The sequence below is a fragment of the Triturus cristatus genome, chromosome 3_2 (assembly GCF_964204655.1).
Source record: "Triturus cristatus chromosome 3_2, aTriCri1.1, whole genome shotgun sequence".
Taxonomy (NCBI): domain Eukaryota; kingdom Metazoa; phylum Chordata; class Amphibia; order Caudata; family Salamandridae; genus Triturus; species Triturus cristatus.
Genome location: NC_140584.1, coordinates 394943182 through 394965260, shown reverse-complemented (window position 1 = coordinate 394965260; position 22079 = coordinate 394943182). Strand labels below are relative to the sequence as shown.

The 22079-nt window shown below is 41.8% G+C and overlaps 1 protein-coding gene across 1 annotated transcript in view; it reads right to left on the bottom strand.

The window, feature by feature from the left end:
- Positions 1–22079, bottom strand: part of GRIK3 (glutamate ionotropic receptor kainate type subunit 3) — a 1116666-nt gene that overhangs the window by 525644 nt on the left and 568943 nt on the right. Inside the window, exon 3 of the mRNA XM_085647918.1 lies at positions 16446–16703. Coding sequence (XP_085504044.1) covers positions 16446–16703 — 258 coding nt within the window. The remainder of the gene's footprint in view (positions 1–16445; positions 16704–22079) is intronic.

The following is a 22079-nucleotide window of genomic DNA, read 5'->3' as shown; positions in this document are numbered from 1 at the left end:
TGGATCTAACCTTGGCGTTCGACTGTGTCAATAGATCCAAGCTCTGGCCTATCCTTTTGGACTTGGGCATGAACGCAGATCTGGTGGCTTTTGTACACACCTCACACTCTAACCTTACAGCTTCGATGAGTTATAACGAGAATGTTAGTCTGTCTGATTCTTGGGGGATCAAGAGAGGGGTGAGGCAGGGGTGCATTTTTCCCCACCCTGGTGTTCACCCTTTATATTAACAAGCTAGGGGATATATTGTCAGCAGTTTCTAGAGGCATCCCTAGGATGGGCACTAAACTCATTTCTGCTGTGGGGCTTCAAAACCCTTTAAATAATGTTATTAGTTTTATGGACTCCCTAGACCTTTCTGCAAATTTTACTAAATCTCATACTATGACGATTGCCAGCCAGAGGACCACTGTACGCAAGTTCTTCTGTAGGGGGGCAGAACTTATCAAAGTCTCTACTTTCCACTATCTGGGGGTGTTGTTTGATGATAGAGGGTCATGGATTGCTCAAAGAGTCCTCAAAAAGAGTCTCTTGGTGAGGGCTGCAGGTGCGGTGCGTCCATTGGGGCGTGGGGGCGTAGCCCCCCCGCCCACGCACCACCCGCGCTTAGTTTACTTTCAGAGATGTCGAGGGTGGGGACGGAGAACTCAACTGACAATGCATGTCAGTGAGTCATCATGACGTCGGACCGTGGGCGGTCCGGCGTCATGTTGACTGACATGCATTGCGGCAGCACAGCACAAGTGCGCATGAGTGGGCATGGTGAGCTAGTTTTTAGCCCGTGCCCAGTCATGCGCACTTGTGTTTTCACGGATTTGCGCATGCCCATTAGGAGCCCCTCGGTCTCCTAATGGGCAGGCGGCGGGCGAGGAGTAGGCTGTGCCCTAAGCCAATCCTGGCGCTGCAGCAGCGCCAGGATTGGCTGACAGGCTGAGGGGTTGCCACTGCAGCGCTGACGTGACGACGTCAGCTCCAGTTTGAAGAGGGCAGAGGCGGTCAGGTAAGGTGGGCAGTAGGCGCCAACGGACGGACCCGAGGCGGCGCGGACGTGCTGAGGACCTCAGGTAGGATTTTAATTTTTTTTATTTTAACACCCCCGCGCGACTTCCCCCACCACGCGCGACTTCCCCCCCTACGAGCCGCGACTGGAGGGTAGGCGGGATCGATATTATTAGACGTGCGTAAGTCCGTGTGTTCACTACATGTAGGCTTAGTATTTTATGTTCGGGTGTGTTTCTTCCTGAAGATAGCGCAGTTCTGTAGTGCTACAGATAAGAGTTACGGTACCTTCGGGGACCCTGTCCCTGATCTAGTAGTCAGATACATTTTGAGAAAATTGATCGCAGTTTATTGCTGGCCATTAGGGTACCGGTGCAGTGTTAACCTGCTGTCGGTGCCTGAATTAAGTGCGGCATGAGGCACTATATAGGCTGCAGGTCTCGCCATTCACCTACACATCGTGTTTGTTGCCTGTCTGTACCCAAAGGTCCCCCACCCTAGTGAGTCCCCTACAACGTTAAGGAATACGGTTTCATTGAGCACTTATGGATGCGTGGCTGGTTCGTGGTCTGAACTTTACGCCATCTTGCCCCCTTACTTGTTTTTCCTCCTTGAGGCAACACCCTGCAAGTGCAGGATTGGGTGCGTGGGCCGTCTTGATTATCTCCTAACCCGCTAATCTTACATTTAGGAAAAAAGTGTTTGTTTAATTTATCATAGTTTGTTTATTGCTGTGTAACTCATATTTATTACATTTTTCTGGTGTGTTTATTAACGCTGAAATAAATGTGGCTGACTAATGGAAATGTGATGGCCATCCAGTATTTTTCTACAAATTACAAGTTTCTATCCATCCATACATGTGAAAATCGCCTCGCATGCTGCATGTGCTTTGAAGGTGTGCATTGTAAATGACGTTCAGTGTTGCAACTGGAATGTGGAATGTATTAAGAGCACGGCAAAATATTTCAGTGTGCGGTGAAGAACGTCATTAGAGCAGTTCTAATTAACGCAACTTTTATTACACTTTGCATAGTTACAGCTGTTGTACTACTATGGTTCTAATAATCTGCATAAAGGCGCGTGGTGCTGTTGTTCCAGGCATGAAACATCACACTAATATTTTTGCTGTTTGTCAGTTAATGTTTCTATTCTTTTGTGGCACATGGTAGATTACAAGATGTACCTGAAGAACATGTTAATAACAGTGTGGTGAAAATACTAAGCAATAACTGCGGGGCACATATTAGAGTAAGAATTTGGAGACTGGGGTGAGGCACGGCATGGCTGAAATTAAAAAGTACGGTGTTTTTGGATGGACACCGGCTGACCTGGACTAGAGGGTTTCAGACGTAGGGGATTTTGTGCTCCACCACACATTTTACGCCCCACCACTTTCAAATGTCACCAGCCGCCCCTGGAGGGCTGTGGGTGCTACCATGGATGTAGCCAAGAGATTAGAGGCCAAACCTGTGCCTGCCCTACTAAAGGTTTTCAAGTAAAAATGTATTCCCATGGCAACCTATGGGTGTGATGTGTGGAAGTAAAAAGATGTAAGAGAACTGCAGGAGGCTGAGAACAAATTTTTGCACAGACTTCTCGCCGTTCCTTATAGCAACCACTCCTTTATGATTCACAAAGAGCTTGGAGTGGGTTACATACCTGACCTTATCGCAGTGGCACCTACAATGTAATGGCTGAGAATTTGGTCAAGCCCCGTCCCTACTTTGAATCAACATGTACTAGAGGATTGTACAGCTCTTGAGGGGGCATTGTCTATCCCTTGACTAGGACATGTCAAGGAGCAGTTGAATAGGATAGGCTTCCCCGATTAGTTTAGTAATCCAAGGCCATTATGTGCCAAAAATATGCCTTTGGTCAGGCGGTCTTGGGAAAGGGAAGATACAGAACTTGTTAAACCCACTGTGAAACAATACATAATGTTGAGAACAAGCCCACAGGGTGAGCCTTATTTTTCATTTGTTAACAATGTCTGTCATCGTTTCTTACTGACTAGATTTAGATTTAATTTCATACATTGGTTTTTAGCTGTCTCTAAATAATTTTGAAAGTCATGATTCTGAAAGCTCCGTCTCTGTGATAATTTTTCAGAGCAGGACACTATGCATTTTATATTTTTCTGTGATTTTTATTGTACCTTGAGGCATAAATGTATTATTCTGTTAGTAAGAAACAATCAATTTGCATAAGTAAGGCCTGAGCTTTTGTACTTATAAATGTTATTTTCCCCCATGGTTTGCTTCAGAGTTGCAAGCTTTCTTTTCATGAGCCCTCAGACTCAGGAAAAAACTATTGAAGGAATAGAGGGCCACCTATTTATTTTGGGTGCATGGGCCATTAGCGCACATATTTAATCGTGTAATTTTATGGTAAAGGATTGAACCTGATGAATATGTTTCATGTCAATGCGCTGAGGCATCTGCACTTTACATGCTTACTTTTTTGCCTTTTTTTCGGAACACCATATCTGACCAGGTGCCCCTATGGTTGTGTTATATTATTTTTCTGTGACTGTGTATTACGCATTTAATGCCCAGTCTCAATTTGCACTCTGCACAAATGGTTTTAGAATGCTGCCATGGAATTGAATATGTATCAAATGTGTTTTTAAAGGTAATTATATATTTATTTTGATTTTAGGTAACATATATGTTTTGTAATTCATGTGCTTTTATGGTCTATATTGGCCGAATAAAGAATTATTGACTGACCAAGTTCCATCAAGGGCCGTTGTCTCAGAGTGTAATGACCCCAGGGAAGGCTCTCTCCTGCAAGTCATTATTCACAAAGATTCAAATTACTTTGTCTTGTTCATTTACTTTAAAATCAGCCAAATCAAATCAAATCAAGATAGGAGTCCAAGAGGGTGTCCAGGCACTGAGAGCCCTGATGCAAGTGATGGATCAGTTGAATAGCCAGGTCTTGAGTACTTTTCTAAGTTCAAACAGTGAGGATGCTGTTCGGAAGTGAAGGGGAGATCTTTCAAAAATGTCACAAGGAGGTAGGAGAAGGAGCATCCTCCAATGTTGCTTGGGCAGATGCAGGGAGTGTGAACGAGGACTAGGGAGGTGGCGCGTAGGTGGGTAGGGGGATAAGTGGAAGTTCACATGGAAGTTGATGTAAGCTGGTCCTTGGTTGTGTAGGGCTTTGTAGGTGTGGATCAGCATCTGGAATTGGCATCTCTTCTGGATGGGGGGTCAGTGAAGCTTCTTGAGGTGTGGGGTGATGTGGGTCTGCTTAGAGAGGTCAAAGATGAATCTAGCCTTCGAATTCTGTAAGGTCTGCAGTCTGTTCAGGAGGTAAATCAGTAAACTCTTATGATCTCTAAGATAGTATAGTTCCAACTTTCCAAACAGTGCACAGAAACAGGGCTTTACTGGGGCTTAGAACTGGTGACTGCTTAGGAAACTCCGGGTCATATTTTGGGATTCTCCTATGTGCTAATGCTGTAGAGCTCATTTGAAAGACCAGATGAATACAAGAAACTAGTCCTGGGAGATACCATTTAACATACGTTTGGTAAACTAATAGGAAGCCAAAACCAATTAAAGGTTGTGCCATGTGCCAAAAACCTTTCTCTTGAAATCAATGCTGTGAACATCTTCCTTGGTGTTGCAACTAACACAGATAGATGGCAGGCACCAACAGTTCAAACTTGTGTGTATTGCCATGGATATGTCCTTTTACCTTCACAGGTCCAGTACAGCACAAAAACAGGACATCAGAAATTGCCTCTGTCATTTGCATTAGAAGTGATGGGCCAAGTATTCCAGCCAAGGTTAAGCTATCACCAAGCAGATAAGGAGACAGAATGCAAAAGCAGGAACATTGGATTTGGTCAGTATGTTTTCCTCAGCGAGTTCTGAGACCTAGCATGTGTCATTGTGAACTCTTCCAGTCCCACAAGACAGGCTGCAAGGTTTGCAATGGGGGAGATAAAAATAGGAGGCAGCCAGGAATGCAAAGCAACTGGGTGGGATCATTCAGCTTACTTTGGCAGCCACTGAGCAGTTGTAGTGGGCATAATTTGCTCTGCACTGGAATACCCAACCATAGAACACACATCGCCGTCTCACCACACACATGCCAAATAAGTATGTGTAAAAGGAGGATCCCAGATAGGGTTCCATTAAAGAACTTTACATAGAGGGGCTCTCTAGGCCCAGCTACTAAGAACACTGTGAAAAAGGCCTATGCACCGAACTGTAGTTACTTTGGCCACCAAATGTCCTTCTCCAGTCTCTTGTGTGTACAGTAAATATCCTATATAATAGATGGAGATACCCATTAAGTGCATCTCCAGGCCTGTAGAACATGTCTTTAGTTGGTGATATAGCTAAAAGCTCATGGTGCCCCATCCAGTGGGCCCGCATTTGGAGAGTCCATTGGGGTAAAAAACGCAGAGTCAGCTAGAAATGACAGGCTAGAAAAGATCTCTGCAAAGCACAAGGATCTTTGACCTTTCGCTTGTTATACACAAATGTACTAATCCTCACTGCATTTCATTACGAGCTGGACGTGCCATATGACATATAGGGAAATCCTTAGTAGACTGAGTAAAAATGGCTCTTTTTTTAAGAGTGGATGGATGGAGAACTCATTGGCTATTCATTCTAGGAAATTTCCGTTAGAGAATGCACACATTGTCTTGTTTACATATATATACATTGCTACCCAAATCTAATCCACCACGACACAATCAGACTCATTCATTAAACTCACTTGGTACACTATGGGACTGGTATGAGCACATTTTCAGTGTTGATTTTAGCGCCCAGTTTACTACTATTGTCATTGCAATATTTCAGGCATTTTGCAGTAGGATAAGGTATTTTTTCATCTATTGGAACAACCCTTCTGTGGTTGACATAAGGCACAGACCATACCTTTGCCAGCATTTTTTGTTTAGGAAAGGCCAATTTTTAGCCAATTATGTTTTCTTATGAGGAGTCAACTGCAATCACTCACTACTTTATTAGCTCATATCGTCCTTGAAAATAGACCCAAGAGAGGTGGATAGTTTATTTTGTGGCCGATTTCAAAAATGCATTTTGAAATGTTAGTACTGTCAAAGGGGCAAGGTAACAGAGTATTTTCATTAACATTTCTTCAGCAACTGATTCAAAAAGCTTGTTAATTGGCATAAGTGGACTCACACCAAAAAAGGGAAATTTGCTCATTGGAAAAAAGGTGCATTACGCACAATGGCACTGCATGGCATAATAGAAACGACAAAACTGTAACATGTGTGCACACACTAGATGTGGGTATTTCGAAGAAAATTAGGCTGGCATTGAAAGAGGTAAAGATACAAAATAGTTTTCTTATGGATAATGGGGTGACTAAGGACTGACTGAGGACAGGCACTGCAAATTGAGGCTAAGTACATGGAGGAGTACATCATAATCAAAGATTTGCAGAATGACAAATATTTAAAAAACGGATTGCATCCATTTTGAACAGTGTGGATGTAGAAGTGAATACTGAATACAACAAAAGTAAATAGTCTTAAAGAGAAAATGTGCATCAAAACGTTTTTGTTAAAGGAGCAAGACCGTAACAATGTGTGATGCGTGCCATGCCCATATTGCACGTAGCTCTGTATGGCTATTATGATGCAAGGAGGTGTGCTGTGATATGTCAATAACATACCCTACCAAACACACAGGAACAAATAGAACATATGTGAAATAAATACATTTTACAGCGCATATTGAAAAATGTGCATTTTACCCAAGATGGATATTGAAAAAGTTATCGGTCACCCACTGCACAATTTTAAATTGCAAATGCAACAAGTTATTAGAAACAAAGTGAGCACATTTCCATGGCAGGTAAAGCATTGAGCAAATTCTGGACAACAAACAGATCAGCTCAAAGTTTTTGATAGGAACAATTTAAGATTCCCTACTCTGAATATCAGTTTCAATACTGGATAAACCTTTTCAGTCTTTAACAACTTCAGGAAATAGTTGAAAAAAGAAATTTCATCCGCCCTGAGGGGGCCCACAACATGCTTGATGTATCAGAGTATGTGAGAATGGGACATTTCATTTTCATTGTTCCTATTGCTTCTTGTAGATTTACTCACCGTTGTAAGTGTATCTCATATTGTTCATAACATGCATGTCAGTTCTGGTTAAGACATATTTTAAATGAAATTCCACGTGTGCATGGACAATATATGTCTATTTGACTAGATGGAGGAAACCAAGATCCTGACAAAAAATTCCTCCCTATTTTCGGGAGGTCAGCGCTAGATGCAAAGTGGCTCTGCCTTAGTATGAAGCACCCTAAATTTTTCTTGAATGGTAACCCTCTAATCAGTGACTTAGTGGCACCTTAGATAGAGACAAATAGCAACTCTGAATTTGTGATTTATCCATTTGACCAGTTAAAGCGAACCATTAATGATAAAACTGGTTGTTGAAAACAATAATCACAATTGCATTCCACTTTGCGATTATCAATTTGATACTTTCACTGTCAGAATAATGTTCTGTTCCTTATAGAGTCCTGACAAAATTACTTCTACTACAGTCAGCCAATATTTATGCAGCTTCCTAGTTGTGTGATCTTAAGAAACAATGAAGATTTGTCTGGAACGTTTGGGAAAATTATACTAGTTTCCTTCTTGGTTGGAAACAACTGTATTCACAAGGGAGTTAGAGTTTAATTGTTCTTACCCAGCTTAATGCATGTGAAACATTTATGAAACATATTGCCCTAGTAATCAAGGCAATTGATAACATGAGTACAGGTTGTAATCTCATAATCTTGTATATCCGAACCAGTGCTGCACAAAATACTGTTGAAATCATTAATATCTGCCATGATTTCTTGTGGTAACGTAACTCTATTAAAACATTTTATTTCCCCTTGCACTAAAGTCCTAATAAAATAAAATATGTTGAGGCCGGTGTGCTACGGATATTACCTCTAACATTTAAATTATTTTTGCCACCAGCAAAATAAGTGACTTATCTGATTAATATGTGGTTACTTTTATTTTTGTCATGGTGCAGAAGGCATGATTCAATTTGGATGATGCTTGGGCCTATTATTTTATATTTTTATTGCTAATGTTATCTTTCACTATCAAAGTCTTTTTTTTTTTAAATATTTAGATTTTATCTTAAGATTCCGACGGAATTAAAAACCTTATAGACTTACAATAAATAAAGATGACTAAACAGAGGGTGTCGATCCTGAATGTTTGCTATAGATTATCATAGGACACTAATATCATAGACAGAATTTCGATCGATCGATTGATATGAGAAATTCCTTTCACTGATTACACAACTATTGAAAGAAAGCAAAATTATTCAATTTACATATTTACAAGATTCTTTTAATTTACCTAACAATGCTTTTACATTTCAAAAGTATTTTATCAAATGTACTGTCTTTTCATAATCTTCCACAGTTAACTTTAATGTTGTTCTTGCAATTTCGTTTTTTGAGGGGTGGGGTAATATGCAGAAAGCGTATTTTATTTATAAAATGCTTCACCAATGTTTCTCTGCAAAAACTAAGGGCCTTATTTTACATCGTTTGGGGAGCAGGCTACTCCTCCATAACTATGGCTGAGAACCCTGTCCCCAAACTGTCTGTCCACTTTCTCTACTATGAGGTGGATGAACTGTCATGTTTTCTTCGGCAGGGCACCCACTCGACCCTCCGTTGAAAACCATTGGCTGACAGTCCATCGGATATTGGGCTGTCTGTCAATAGATGTTATACTGTCTACCTTATGTAAAGCATACCTGCCGGTGTCATTTTTTCCTGTTTGGTATCACATAAAATAAAATGACCATGAAACTGTTGGAAGAAAGCCATCAGCATATCAGGATCATTAGTATTTAGTTTTTCAAAAACAAGCTCCGTCTTTGGGGAAAGAAAAACTTTGCTGGGTGGCTGCATTAAACATAAGGACTGCTAAGTAAAGTTACACTGTCTTCAGGCAAACTGCTTTTGGATTTTCTGAAGGTACAGAGACCTCTTCAAGGAGGCAGAAGTCTCTAAATGTGGCTACTGGTCATCCACCAGATTAGCAAAGGCCATGACCTCTGCTAATTTATTGGGATCCCAATTGAAACACAATGAGAGACAGATTTATCTGAATGCTGGTCAATTGCTTGATTTATTGATTTGTTGGGTAAAATATAAACTAAGATTATCAAAAGGATCAAAGTCACCACAGTCACTCAACATTAGATTTGATTTATAATTTAAAAAAGTATGTACGCCAGCTCATTTCTGTAAGATTTCCAGTACTTCTGACAATTAATGTATGTTAGTCATGAATGATATGAAAGCATAAGAAACATATTTCCTATTTTGCTTTCTTCTGATAAAGTGTATCAGTTCTGAAACCTAATGTGGTCTAAAGTGAATCACATTCATATACTGATTTTGTTTCTTCTTTTCCCAAAAGTAGTTTTTCATTCTTTTTAATTTTTGGGCAAGACTAACATCAGCAACAGCTTTTACATAGTGGATCCTTTTATTTGTATTGCTTTTAAGCAAATCACTTCAGGTTTGAAATATTTCTCTTAAGTGTAATTTTTTCCCCTGGCAGAAATTTGTGAAAATCATAGAATTTATAGACGACAAGTTGCTCCCACCCAAAAGTTAAACAATGAGATATCCTTTAGTTACAATTTACCAACTTCTTATCTAGAAAATATACATATATTCAAACCTTTTGTTCTCAAGATTATGTTTTTGAATCTCAGTGAAATACTTCATTCATTCTCTCTTCATTTTTGTATTAACATTCAATATATTTCTGTCATACTTCTTTTAATTCCTTCCTAGAAATATATAGATATAATCTCTACTGAAAATTCTTTATATTCAAACTCGTTTCATCATCTAATTTTTTTCTACCTTTCACCCTTTTCCTCTATCTTTTTTTATTTTCTTTCTTCCACTGCATCTTTTTGTATTAATGATATAGACGTTCATATTGAATATTTTAATTATTTTGTTTATAAACAGTTTGTGAATTCTTTTTGAATAAATGATCCATTTTCCTTAATATATAAATACAGAAGCCGTTTTGCATATTATTATTGTCTTATAGTTGTACTGACCTTTTTATGTTAATTAATTCAAAATCTTTAACTAAATGGTTAAACATAAAACAATGTTGAAGACTAATGCTACAATAAATAAAAGTTGTTGTTTTAATGAAATAAACAAAATTAAGATATTGAAAAAAAAACATATTAGCAGCAAAATAGTTCTTTGTGATAGGTTATTCCTGTAGAATGCATCAATGTAGTGGGGCATGTATCACAGAAATCTAACATTTTAAACTAATATTCTCAGGAGCTTTGAGAATATGACAAAAAAGAATATTACTAAGCAGAACATTTGGGATACTTTGATGAGGAAGCTCTCTGAGAGCATCAACTCAGTGCTTATTTTGGAGGGATTTAGCTTAGCTGATTAGGTTTATTTTCCTTTTTTATATAGTAGTAATAGGCACTTATCACTACATACATATACATATATAACTTTCAACTTGGAGTGTCTATAAGCGGAAAGTGGAAAGACAAGCCCTTTTGTAGATTTGGAAGTGTGTTGGTGCTACAAAATATAATATGTATGTACACACTGTTGCTTCAAAACTCGAAGAGCCACAACAGGAGGAAGATCCTTCTCCTACCTGGCTGCCAAGACGTGGAACTCCCTCCCCATCCACCTTCGCCTGACCCAAGACCACCTCTCCTTCAGGAAGCAACTCAAGACCTGGCTGTTCGAGCAGTAGCGGACCCCCCTCCCCCAAGCGCCTTGAGACCCTCCGGGTGAGTAGCGCTCTATACAAATGCTTGATTGATTGATTGATTGATTGATTGATTGATTGATTGATTGTTATTCTGCATCCCTGATAGGACACATGGTCAAGCTATGTATTTAAAAGTTCAGACATTTGGGAGCTTGTTTGGAAGTCCCAGAGCAAACAGGGTTTATTAGCTCAAATGATGACATTATTAGGCTTTTACCACTGACGTCCTGGCTTCGCATCTTAGAAATAAATCTAAAATAGAGTACAAGAACCCACTTTAGTGCTTGACCCTCAAGGTAGGGATGTTAAGCAGTTCAAGGCTTAGTCAGGAAGGTGCTATGGGCTCAGAAACTCAGTCCTCAACAAGCATTTAACATAGATGAATACTTTACTGTCCATACAGTGCTTTCATGAAAGAGAAAAAAGACTTTACTTCTATCACACAGAGCAATATGGTAAAAACTCAGATGGAAATGTGATGATGTACAATGGGTGCAATACATTTGTTTAACTGAAGCGGGCTGTGGATGCTGCTTAAACTACATCTGTGAGTCTATATTCCTACACATGCCTCTGCGGGTAATATGGATGATAGGGACTATTTGGTTTTCCCATTCCCCATTCAACACCTCCTGTAAGGATAATAGTTGCCTGGGGATAATGCGGCCTAACACTGTTCTTTCCCACATGGTCCTGACTTTGCAATATATCTTACCTGAAGTCTCTTTTCATCTTCAGTCTTTGCAGGTTGAGGCTGCAGCTATTTTTGAGGAGCATTACTCACTGATGGTAGTCTGCTGTCCACACGGCCCACTGAGTAGCAGCGCACCTACTTTGCTCTTTCCCAGTCAACAATCTTGCGGTCTCTGGTGGGCACAAGCATGCTTTAGCTAAAATATGGTGGAAACATGCAGCTGCTGGAGCAGGGGCAAAGCCGCTCTCCAATGAGGCTGACTGCTGTCAGGCGAGTCTCTGCTGGGTGTATCTTTCCTAGGCCCAGGCCAAAAACCCACCACGCAGATCATAGTGGTGGATCTATCATAAGTCAAAGTCTTCATCACTCACAATGACTGATCTTTAGATCACTAAGCCTCTCAAGGAGCTTTTATTCTTCATGAGATGCCTGACAATTTCTGCTGTGAGTGTTAATTTGGACCATACAATGTCAATGTACACCATGATATATGTACATATAAAAACAAACTCACTTCTCCGTTGCCTTATTTTCACGATGAGACCCCCCCCATCAACCCTGAGACAGAAATACATGGTTAGGCAAGCCCTGTGACCTAGGCCTGAAGAAACTGATTGACAGATCACAGGTGGGGGGGGGGCACTTAACCCTTAGACAGAACGTGCAAACAGGAAAGCCCAGATCGATCCAACAGATAGGTAGCAATACCACAATAGTCTCTGGAGATTGGCCCCTATAAAACACGTTTGGCCAGAGGGACGCGCATTCTCAAAAACACCATAAACTTAGATGTCATTAAGTCAAGAACACACAGCCAATCAGAATACAGCATACACATTAAATGCAGAGATCACAAGTTCTTCATGCAGAACATCTAGACACTAACCCACTGGCCCTGCAGTATGTTCACATAAGGAAGAGGTGCACCTGCACTTCTTATCAAACCCACAATTTATGGCCCTGTGAAAAGCCCTAAACGTCTGTCACCAAAGGAATCCATAAATCGGTTGATGATGCTTCATGTAAAGTATAAAATGATGGCTGAAACCAATGTGCTTTGAGACAGTCTTCAGGCCGTTGACTGATCTCCCTGCCACGGCATTTAGTTAACCAACTGTTCCTGTTTTGCCAGATGCCTCTTGTCTTTCATGTTTTCAAAGATAATTTCATATTTGAGCAACATTAGCTTGCCATTACCAAGCCATCAGAAGTGCTACATCATTCAGGTACATCACAGAAGGTGATAACCTGTGCTTATGTTCACCTCTATTTCTCAGGTGTTCTGGTTCCTTGGGCATACAAGGGCACCATGACCTCAAAGCCTCACCCACAACCAGGTGATTTTTATATCTCCTCCTGGTAGCACCAGGCAATTTGCAGTTCTCCTGCTTGAAATCCTTATGGCCATGTTCTTTACAAGGCATTGTCTTCTATATGAAAGGACATGTGCAGTACCCTTCTCTGCTGCCAGTCAGCTTCGTCTCTCAAGGCAGGACTAAGGCACCTTCTTTTTTTCGCAGTTTGCAGAAATGCCAGGTTCCTATTACCAAGCCTTGTCAAGTGGAGGTGCTAGTCAGATACCCAAACCCTGGCATGGAAATGAGTTTCTCAGTTTCCTCTAGTGTGGTATCGCCATTTCTGATGCAGAGAAATCTTCGAACATTCACTTGTAATTTCTGCCCTGCACTTAAATTAGGATTGCAGAGATAGTTTGTTTAATCCAAAGGTCCTGTTCTGGGACATGTTTCAGGCAGTTCTTGCCTTTTTCTGATTCCTCACAGACTGGTTCGGCCAATGTCTTGATTTTCATGTGTCAGCAAGAAATTGGGGTAGTTTCGGGAGTTTCCAGGCAAGAGAAACTCAAAACAGGAGCCTAAGAGCAAACCTACCTGATAAACTGTAAGGGGTATCATATTTGGGAAGGTCTGGGATTGTCCCTACATTTCATCTTCATTTAGCCACACTCTAGTGCCTAGTGTGCTACAAGTGCTTAAGTATGCATGGAAGATCCATGCAATCTACAAATGCTGTCTGACAGACTGCCTCCAATCCTCCAATCTATGTACCACTTTTGTACTGGAAATCAAAATGGATGTCAGTGTCTCAACAGTCGACCGCCACACATATGCTTTAAGCTCATTCTTTTACATGTGCAACATGTATGCACAGATGAGAAATCCATGGCCCTCATGAACGAGGCGAAGGAACTCATTGCAGGGTACTGGAAGGCCATTTGGAACTGGAGAGGCCACTGACCACTCTTCCTGTGAAGGCACATGAAAAATGCCTGTCCCACCATTATAATCATTCTGCTGCCACAACTGTTAGTCCTCCACAGCCTGGCTAGCAGATGGTAGTACAGTCGTTAAAAAAAAAGAGGATTGCACATGATGGGCTCGTCCAGATCACAGGACCCCACTCTGAGTTACAATCAATGTCACAGGCAGCCATCAGGGCACATGCATGACTGTCTGTTAACAGTCAGAACAACGCGGGCAGAGCCATGCATGTTCCAACAACACAAGCACTTCCATGCTTGCCTTAACCAAGCATATGGCTTACATGCATATGCATTCTTAAAGCAGTGTGCGGTCTTGCTGCTGCTGGGCGGAAGCAGGAAGGATCGGGAGAGGACAAGGTAAGGTGAGTGGGGCTGGGGCCTGGTTTTGGAGGAGTGGAGGTCGTTTTTCAGGGTGGTGGTAGTTTTCAGGGGTGGGATGGTTAGGTTGTTTTCAAGGCTGACAGGGTCAGGGAACGTTTTAGGGCTCTGGAGGGTAAGGGTTGTATTTAGGGTTCAGGGGGAGAGGGGTTGGTTTTCAGGAGGAAGGGGATAGTTTTCTGTCTCAGAGCAGGGCCTTGGGGGCCCGTTTCAGGACTCAGGGTGGGGGGGGGGGGCAGGGATCACTATACTTGGGGGCAGAGTAGTTTTTAGGGCTCAGGGAGGATGTTAGTTTTCATGAGGGAGGGGATAGTTTTAGGTCTAAGGTTGGGAGGCTGGGGTTGGGGGTAAGACTTACTTTATAAGTCTTAACTGCTCATATGTCTTTGCTATACCTGCCTCACAACAAATATTTCGTTGTAAAGGCAGGCATATGCATGGTTAAGACCGCGTGGAACCGGCATGCATGATAAACGCATGCGTGGTTCTGTCACACAACCATGATTGTCATGCGTGCAGAGGCCAAAAAACTAAAACCAACAGAAACACTATGGCAAACTCGAGACAAGGGAGCACGCTCTCAACAGTCATGCAGGGGACATTTCCTGACCCAAGAAGAGAGTTTTGAGAAAGGCAAACAATTGGCACAAGTAATGCAAGGATAAAATCTTCCTTGCAAGAAACGTCGGGCATTTTGTACTCTCGCTTTTGACCTCCACTGAGGACTGGTGTGGTATTTATATCTGTACATCAGCTCTATTGGGCCTCTAAATGAATGGATGAGCAATCCCGGGATAGCCACTCTGGCATCGTGAATGTGACCTTTCATCTGTCTCATCTGCTGGTCTGCCTATAGGGACAGCATGCATGGAAGCTCAGCCACAGCACATATTAATATGTGTTTGGCTTCTCTCCTTCTTCGGCAAGTGAGGAGTATTGCTTGCATACACTGACATAAGCATTTATAGACACATGATGGTGGATTGCTTTTCAGACAGAGAACACAGCTAAAACGCAGCTTGAACACAATTAAATAGAAAGGTCTATCAGCCCTGTACAAGAACCTAATGGAATTCTTACACCCCCTCAATCTCTGAAAAAAAAGTATTAAGCAGCTTCCATGAATGCACAAGTAGCATTAAAATCTATAGAACACAAAATGTTTCATTTCTAAAGTTTGAAACCTCTTATTACATTCAACTTAACAAAACGACACAATACTTATAATAAAAATAACAGTTCAATAGTGCAATGTTTCAGAATTATTAGAGCTAGAATTCGAAGGAACATGTTGCTTCACTAAATGAAAATTAATATGATTTATACATAAGAAATATAACAGTAACGTTTTTGCCCCGAATTAAAATGCGTTAAATACAGTTAAGAAGAAGACTACATCCTTGCATCTCATTGGTGCTCTAATAAGCACTGAAATGGTTGATATCTCAAGTCTGTTGATCCAATAAATGCATTCAGGTCCCTCAGCCAAGGTCTAAATGAAGGCCTAGATTACCGACCTTGGAAAATGAAACATATTTAACGTGAATATGCACTTGAATTAAAGTGGTGTGGTAGTGCAAATAAATTACTTTATCTTCTTTGACCCCTAATTGTAAATATGATCATGTTAAAGCTTAGGGTGTACATACTTGTCATCCTATGCCCCCATAACCTTTTGCCTGTGCAGGGGCAGAGCTAGTTTCACTTCACATCAAGCTAAGTTGGGCAAACTAGGGATATTTCACCCTATGAAGTATCTTGAATTAGCCTGACTACTCAGGTGTGATATATTCTTTGCACAACCCTAGTAAAAATGTAGCTGCTCTATATTGTATCCTGGAAGTTCTACTATGTGCTACTCCTTATTTATGAGGTGCTTCATCATAAATAATAGCCTTTCATATCAAAATAATAAAAAGTAAAAAACTAGTTGAGGATGCAGTTGAAACTAATTGCAATTTTCAGCACTGGAACTAAGTGCAGCTTCCACCATATAACATCAAATGGTTACAGCAGAAACTATTTGAAATTGGTAATTGTCCACAAACGTATGCTTCCACTGACCTTCTGCTGAACATAATGCTTTACATAAGCAAAGATCCAAACCTTTTGATTTAAAGGCGACAAAAATATTCTGGCTTTTCCCATGAATTTAAAATTCTAAAAACACTGGGAGTTCTTTAACTCAGTACCACCCATTTCCTACATGCCGACTGAGAAGAACATACTACTAACATATAGAGCAGAATCACAGCATTAAACTATGCACTCACCCGTGCTGTCATCATACACAACGGTGGCCGACTTCCACCTCAGGAACTGTACAAGGTCCAGGATGGCGTGGCTGAGGGAAGCATAATCCGGGTACAAATTGACATAGAAGGAGTCCCTGTTATCCAGAGGATGGTGCTTCCATCGGACTTGAATATGTGGAACCTCCACTGCATTGCATATGGACTGAACAGCATTGGATGAAGAGCTGTGAGATGGTCCAAAGATTGCAACCACGCCAAGGGCAAGCTGATCGCAGGCTGTAGGGGAAAGAATTGAAATAATAAACTTATCAGACAATTCACTTAACAAGAAAGCCCTGGCATTAGTGAGACAATGTTCAATACAGTTGGATAGATGAATGGGCGTATGATTATGTGTTCGATTGGCATTGAAAGCTCATTTAATATATCTCTATGACCAAATGCACCGCCGCACCTCATTTGCTTACACAGGCGTGTAATAATTGTTATTAAACTTTTACACTTTGTGTCCAAATTTCTAAGCAAAAAACTGAATTGGTATGAAATATATGCTGCTATGTTGTGCACATTTCTATTAGTTCTGTAGGTTAATGCTGGAGGTTACATCCTAATATTGATAAGAAACACACTAGGCACACCACAAAAGAAACTCCATACAAGGTTATATCAAGAATAGCCTTTGTATTATCATAAGCACATCAGAATCATAATCACACAATATGCACTGTGCCAACAGGCACTAGGCAATATTCACAGGGGATTATATACAGGACCAGGCCAATCGGGCCACGGTCAGAACCATCAGAATGCAGGTAGTAAATATAAAACACAACCAGTAACTGGTACAATAATGACCTCAGCATTATCACGGGTAACATAAACACATTATGTCTACATCACAATTGGGCATAAAACACATTGTGCCTAAACTTCCTAAGCAGAAACACATTACTCAGTAGGCATCACAAGCAAAAACACATTATGCAATAAAACGCAGTGCACCACAGTACACTAACCAGGTGCATTTATCACCTTAGAAACTGACCCCAGGCCTCTGGCCAGAATGTCAGGGCACTATGCTGCCACTTGCAGCTACAGCACTGTGCGTCATGCACTAGGGCAGGGGGGTGCAACTCACCCCTTTCTTCTCATTAAAAACAAAATGCCCCCAAAGGGAAATGGCACTGGCACTACACGTGCCATGGAAGCCCCACTCCGGGACTCTAAAAATAATCGGGTCCTAACGTTGCAGCTGCCCGCACTCTCGAGGTGCAGCTGAGCGGATAAACAAGCACTGGCACTCACTGCGCCTCGTGAGCCCCACTGGGACTCTGAAAACCAAATTGCCCCCAAGGTACAGCTGCCCGCAATGGTGGTGCAGCTGTGCAAAATGGTTCTAGCACTCACAGTGCCTCGGAAGCCCCGTTCACCGGGCTCCTCCTCGTCTTCCGGTTAGTGGAAGGCAAGACGGAGCAGTCTCCCACCGACCGATCACTATGGTCTACCCGTAGGACAGATGTACACGTCCTCCTACATTTCACGGATTACGAACCTTGGGGTTAGTGACTGACCTGTCCTCCCCTCTACTCGTCGTGGCATCTCCACGCACCTTTCATTATTTACTCATCTCACCGACCGGAATGTAACTTTCACCGGTCCAGCGATTGCACGCACAGCCGCGTTCTCATCCGCAACAGCCCTGAAGAGTCACGGGATGATTCCCGTATGACGAAACACGTGACGGCTGGTTTTTCTTTCTGTATCTATTTAAAGAAACGTGTCATAAACTTCTATTTGAAAGACATTCCTGATGTTGACCTTCATATTTTGTACAAACAATAATTCTAAATGATGGTTTTACACTGAAAACTTACACCCTGAGAAAACGTGTGCGCAGGACCTGTTCAGAATTTCTGGTGGGGGTTCCTACCCACACTCTTGCAGGCTTTTTTTAGCTGGGGTTTGTTTCCCCTGACCTTGCAGCACCGTAATCACTCATCAATTCTTATATTCTTGTGCGAATTTGCTTGAGCGCCATTTTCTTCCTGTCCTAACCAAACCCTTCTCCGAACCAGTCAGCTTTAGCTGTTGAGTAAATTAGGTACAGAGAAGTGGGATGGAAACAGCATTGCACCGTAGCAAGATAAAGAACACATTTTCACATCAACCATTAGTACTATGAAGTATACAGTAGGAAGGACACCCTTTGGATGGAGAACTGTTTGGAATTTGGGAAAGGATGCGGAAGACTCACAAGGAATCTTGGAAGAAAGAAAACAGGCTGCCTCTTTGTAGGTGAACCTGTTTAGATGGCTAGTGGAAGTTAACTGCTCGTGATTTTTATCTCCTAACTTGCACTCTCTTCTGAGAACTGTTAGCACCGATTCCCTGATTCTGCTCCAGGACCATTTAGGAGTAGGCATGCTATTCTGCTTTGGGGTAGTCTGAATGTGCTAACTCCAGGAAGAATAGACTACTCAGACTGTCCTGCATCTGTACATGCATTCCCCCACCCTGCCGCCCATAAAGAAGCTGAGGACCTGGGTGAGCTAAAGTGGTGATTATAACTAGTTGATCTGTATCCTAAACAGTGAGAGTCCCACACATTGATGTTGCTGTTCTGTGTGGGATAGCCTCCATGTGCTATAAAGAAGAACTTGGGGGCTCTGGACACCACTCCTTCTGAGCAAGAATGAGTTGGGGGCCATGAATATCCCCCAACCCCCACTTCTGGAAATGTATAAAATCTGATTGATTGAGAACATCAGCAGCTTCACTTCACAGAAATAAGTGGAGCCAAGAAGTTGAACGAGGGGGGAATGCAGAAAGCTGATGCAGATTGTAACGCACTAGAGCAGCTGGAGAGGCATAATAATGTGCAAATGCTAGACGCACTGCTAAACGTGGAGGCAGGGTTGAACAAAAGAACTTTGCAACATTCTGACCCGAGCTGGGGGAGCACCCAGAGCCTTGAAGGGCACCAAGACCTTGATCAGGACAGTGTTAAGGGTGGCAGAGAAGACAGAGGCATGAGGGGTGGTTCCCCTGAATTTTTCTCAGTCAATGAGGGCTCTGATACAACGGACATTAGTGATCCCGAAATTGAGGAGGAACGGAGCTGCACAGATCACACCTCGGGCTCAGACACAAGTAAGGATTCCAGGGATCTAGCGACCCAGAAAAAAAGAGCTGGAATTAGAAGAGATGGTCGAGGGTCTAGAAGTAATATGAATAAAAAGTTGTCGTGGGACTACTCTGCTACGTCAGAAACTTACCAGGAAAATGATCAGGGAGAAGGAGATAATGTTGGGAGGCAAAAACTCAAAATGTCACTCTTGAAATGTTATTTGGAACACTAAAGCAGATGCAGTCAGAGGCCAGAGCAGAAAGTCGAAGAGCAAAAAGAGATACAAAAAAATTACAAGCTTCACTAAGAAGAGTAAACAGAAAGTACGAAGAGGTTGAGGAGAGAGTAACCCAAGTGGAAGAAAGGACTAGCAGAGTGGAAGATGAGGTAACAGATTGGCAGACTTTTAGAATGGAACAAGGAAAGGTAGTGGAAGACCTACAATGGAAACTAGAAGATTTTGAAAACCGCCAAAGGCAGAACAACGTAAGACTTTTGGGACTTGAGGAAGGGCGGGAGGGACAGGACCCGAGAGGATACGTGGTTAAGGTACTAAAAGTAGCCTTTCCAGAATCAAAATGGCAATGGGATCTAGAAGTGCAAAGAGCCCACAGATATCCTCTGTTTGTAAGAAAAAATCGTGGGGGTCAAGAGAACGCACTACCAAGAGCAATGCTGGTTTTTCTAGGGAACTTTTTAGCGAGGCAAGAAATAATTGATCAGGCTAGACCAGATTCCAGAAAGACAGCTGACGGAAACACATTCTTCGCCAGGCCAGATTTCTGCCACGTTACCGTGGAAAGAAGGTGGAAATTAAGGCAGATGATAGTACCCTTTCAAAAGCAAGGTGCAGAAGCTTATTTGTTGTTCCCGGCAAGACTGAAAGTCATTAAGAAGGGGTACACCAAGTTGTTTACATCTGAGATAAAAGCGGGAGAGTACCTAGCAGAGATCACGGAGTTAGACAAAGGAAGAACTTCATCGAAAACGCCACCAAATAGCCCACCAAAAACCCCGTAAGGGACACATAGATATAACTAACGGATGAGAGAACAGGATAGGAGAGAGTAGCGACACTGCAGACTACAGGGGCTACACATAGGTCAGGATTGACCTATTTGCCTGTAGTAAGGGGGGATGGGATCCAAAAGGGAGGGGGGCAGAGGGGGGAAAGGGGGAGGAGGTGGGGGGGAAAGACACGCACTTAGGAGGTGGTCACAAGCACAGTATATGTAAGAAAGATTTGCGAGGCAGGTTACACAGTAGCTTAGTAAATAAAACTATAGGTAAGGAAATCTTATTGAAATATTGTTGGCACAGGTATATACAGAGGGTAGGAAAAATTATGAATTACAATGACTTGTAGGATAGCCTCAATAAACATCTGTGGGTTAAATGAGCTAAATAAGAGGCTCAAAACGGCTGCCCTGCTAAAATCGTTAAATCTCGACTTAGTGTGCCTTCAAGAAACACATATTGAAGGCACTAAGGCTTATTTACTGGACCAGCTTGGCTTTAATGTATTAGCAAAAACTAACCAAAACACAAAGACGAGAGGTGTGGCGTTTCTAGGTAGGAGACAGGATACGTTGGTTAAGAGAAAGAAGGAGGATCAGTGGGGTAGATGGGTTATGGTAGAGCTAAGGTTTAGGGGGGAAACTATCACGGTTGTCTCGGTTTATGGCTCCACAGGAGATGATCCGGATATTTTCCAATTTTTAGACACAGAATTGGCGCAATGGCCGGAGCCCATTATATTTTGCGGTGATCTGAATCTACATGATGTAGACAGTAGTTTTTTAGACCCTGGCAGAATATATTCAGGGAGGAAAAAGAGGACTTATACAGCCTTGGCGGATATGGTAACACATAACTTGTTGGAAGATCCTTGGTTAAAATGCCACCCAAACCTAGATGGGAGTACCTTTTTTTCAGCTCCTCACCAGATAATGGTTAGGCTGGATTACTTTTTAATAACAAGAGGACTATTGGATAGAGCAAGAATAGATAGGGAACCAAGGATCATCTCAGATCATAGCCCGTTAGTCTTAACTGTAATAATTGGGCAAAGGAGAAATAAAGAGTTAAGGCAATGGACATTTGATAGAACACTGCTCCAGGATCAGCGGTATAGGGAAAGAATGAGTAATTGGATTAAGGAATACTGGGAGATAAACAAGGGTACATCATCGACAGGGATAGTGTGGGATGCTTTTAAATCTGGAATAAGAGGGGAAACCCTGAGTAATGTAATTAAGGATCAAAGAATGTTGAAGACAAAAGCTGAACAAGCTAATAAGTTAATCATGGAAGCAGAGGAAGCACTTATGACAGCCATACATACACACTCTCCAATTGACCAGATCTTATTGAAAATAGTTGCTCTTAAGGCCGAAGCTATGGACGGGATGGCGAAAAAAACAGTAGAGAGGTATATAGTAAATAAAGAAAAGGTATATGAACTCAGTGAAAGAGTTGGCCATATACTGGCTGTGCGAGCCAGGCAAAGGGACGGGATGGCTGAT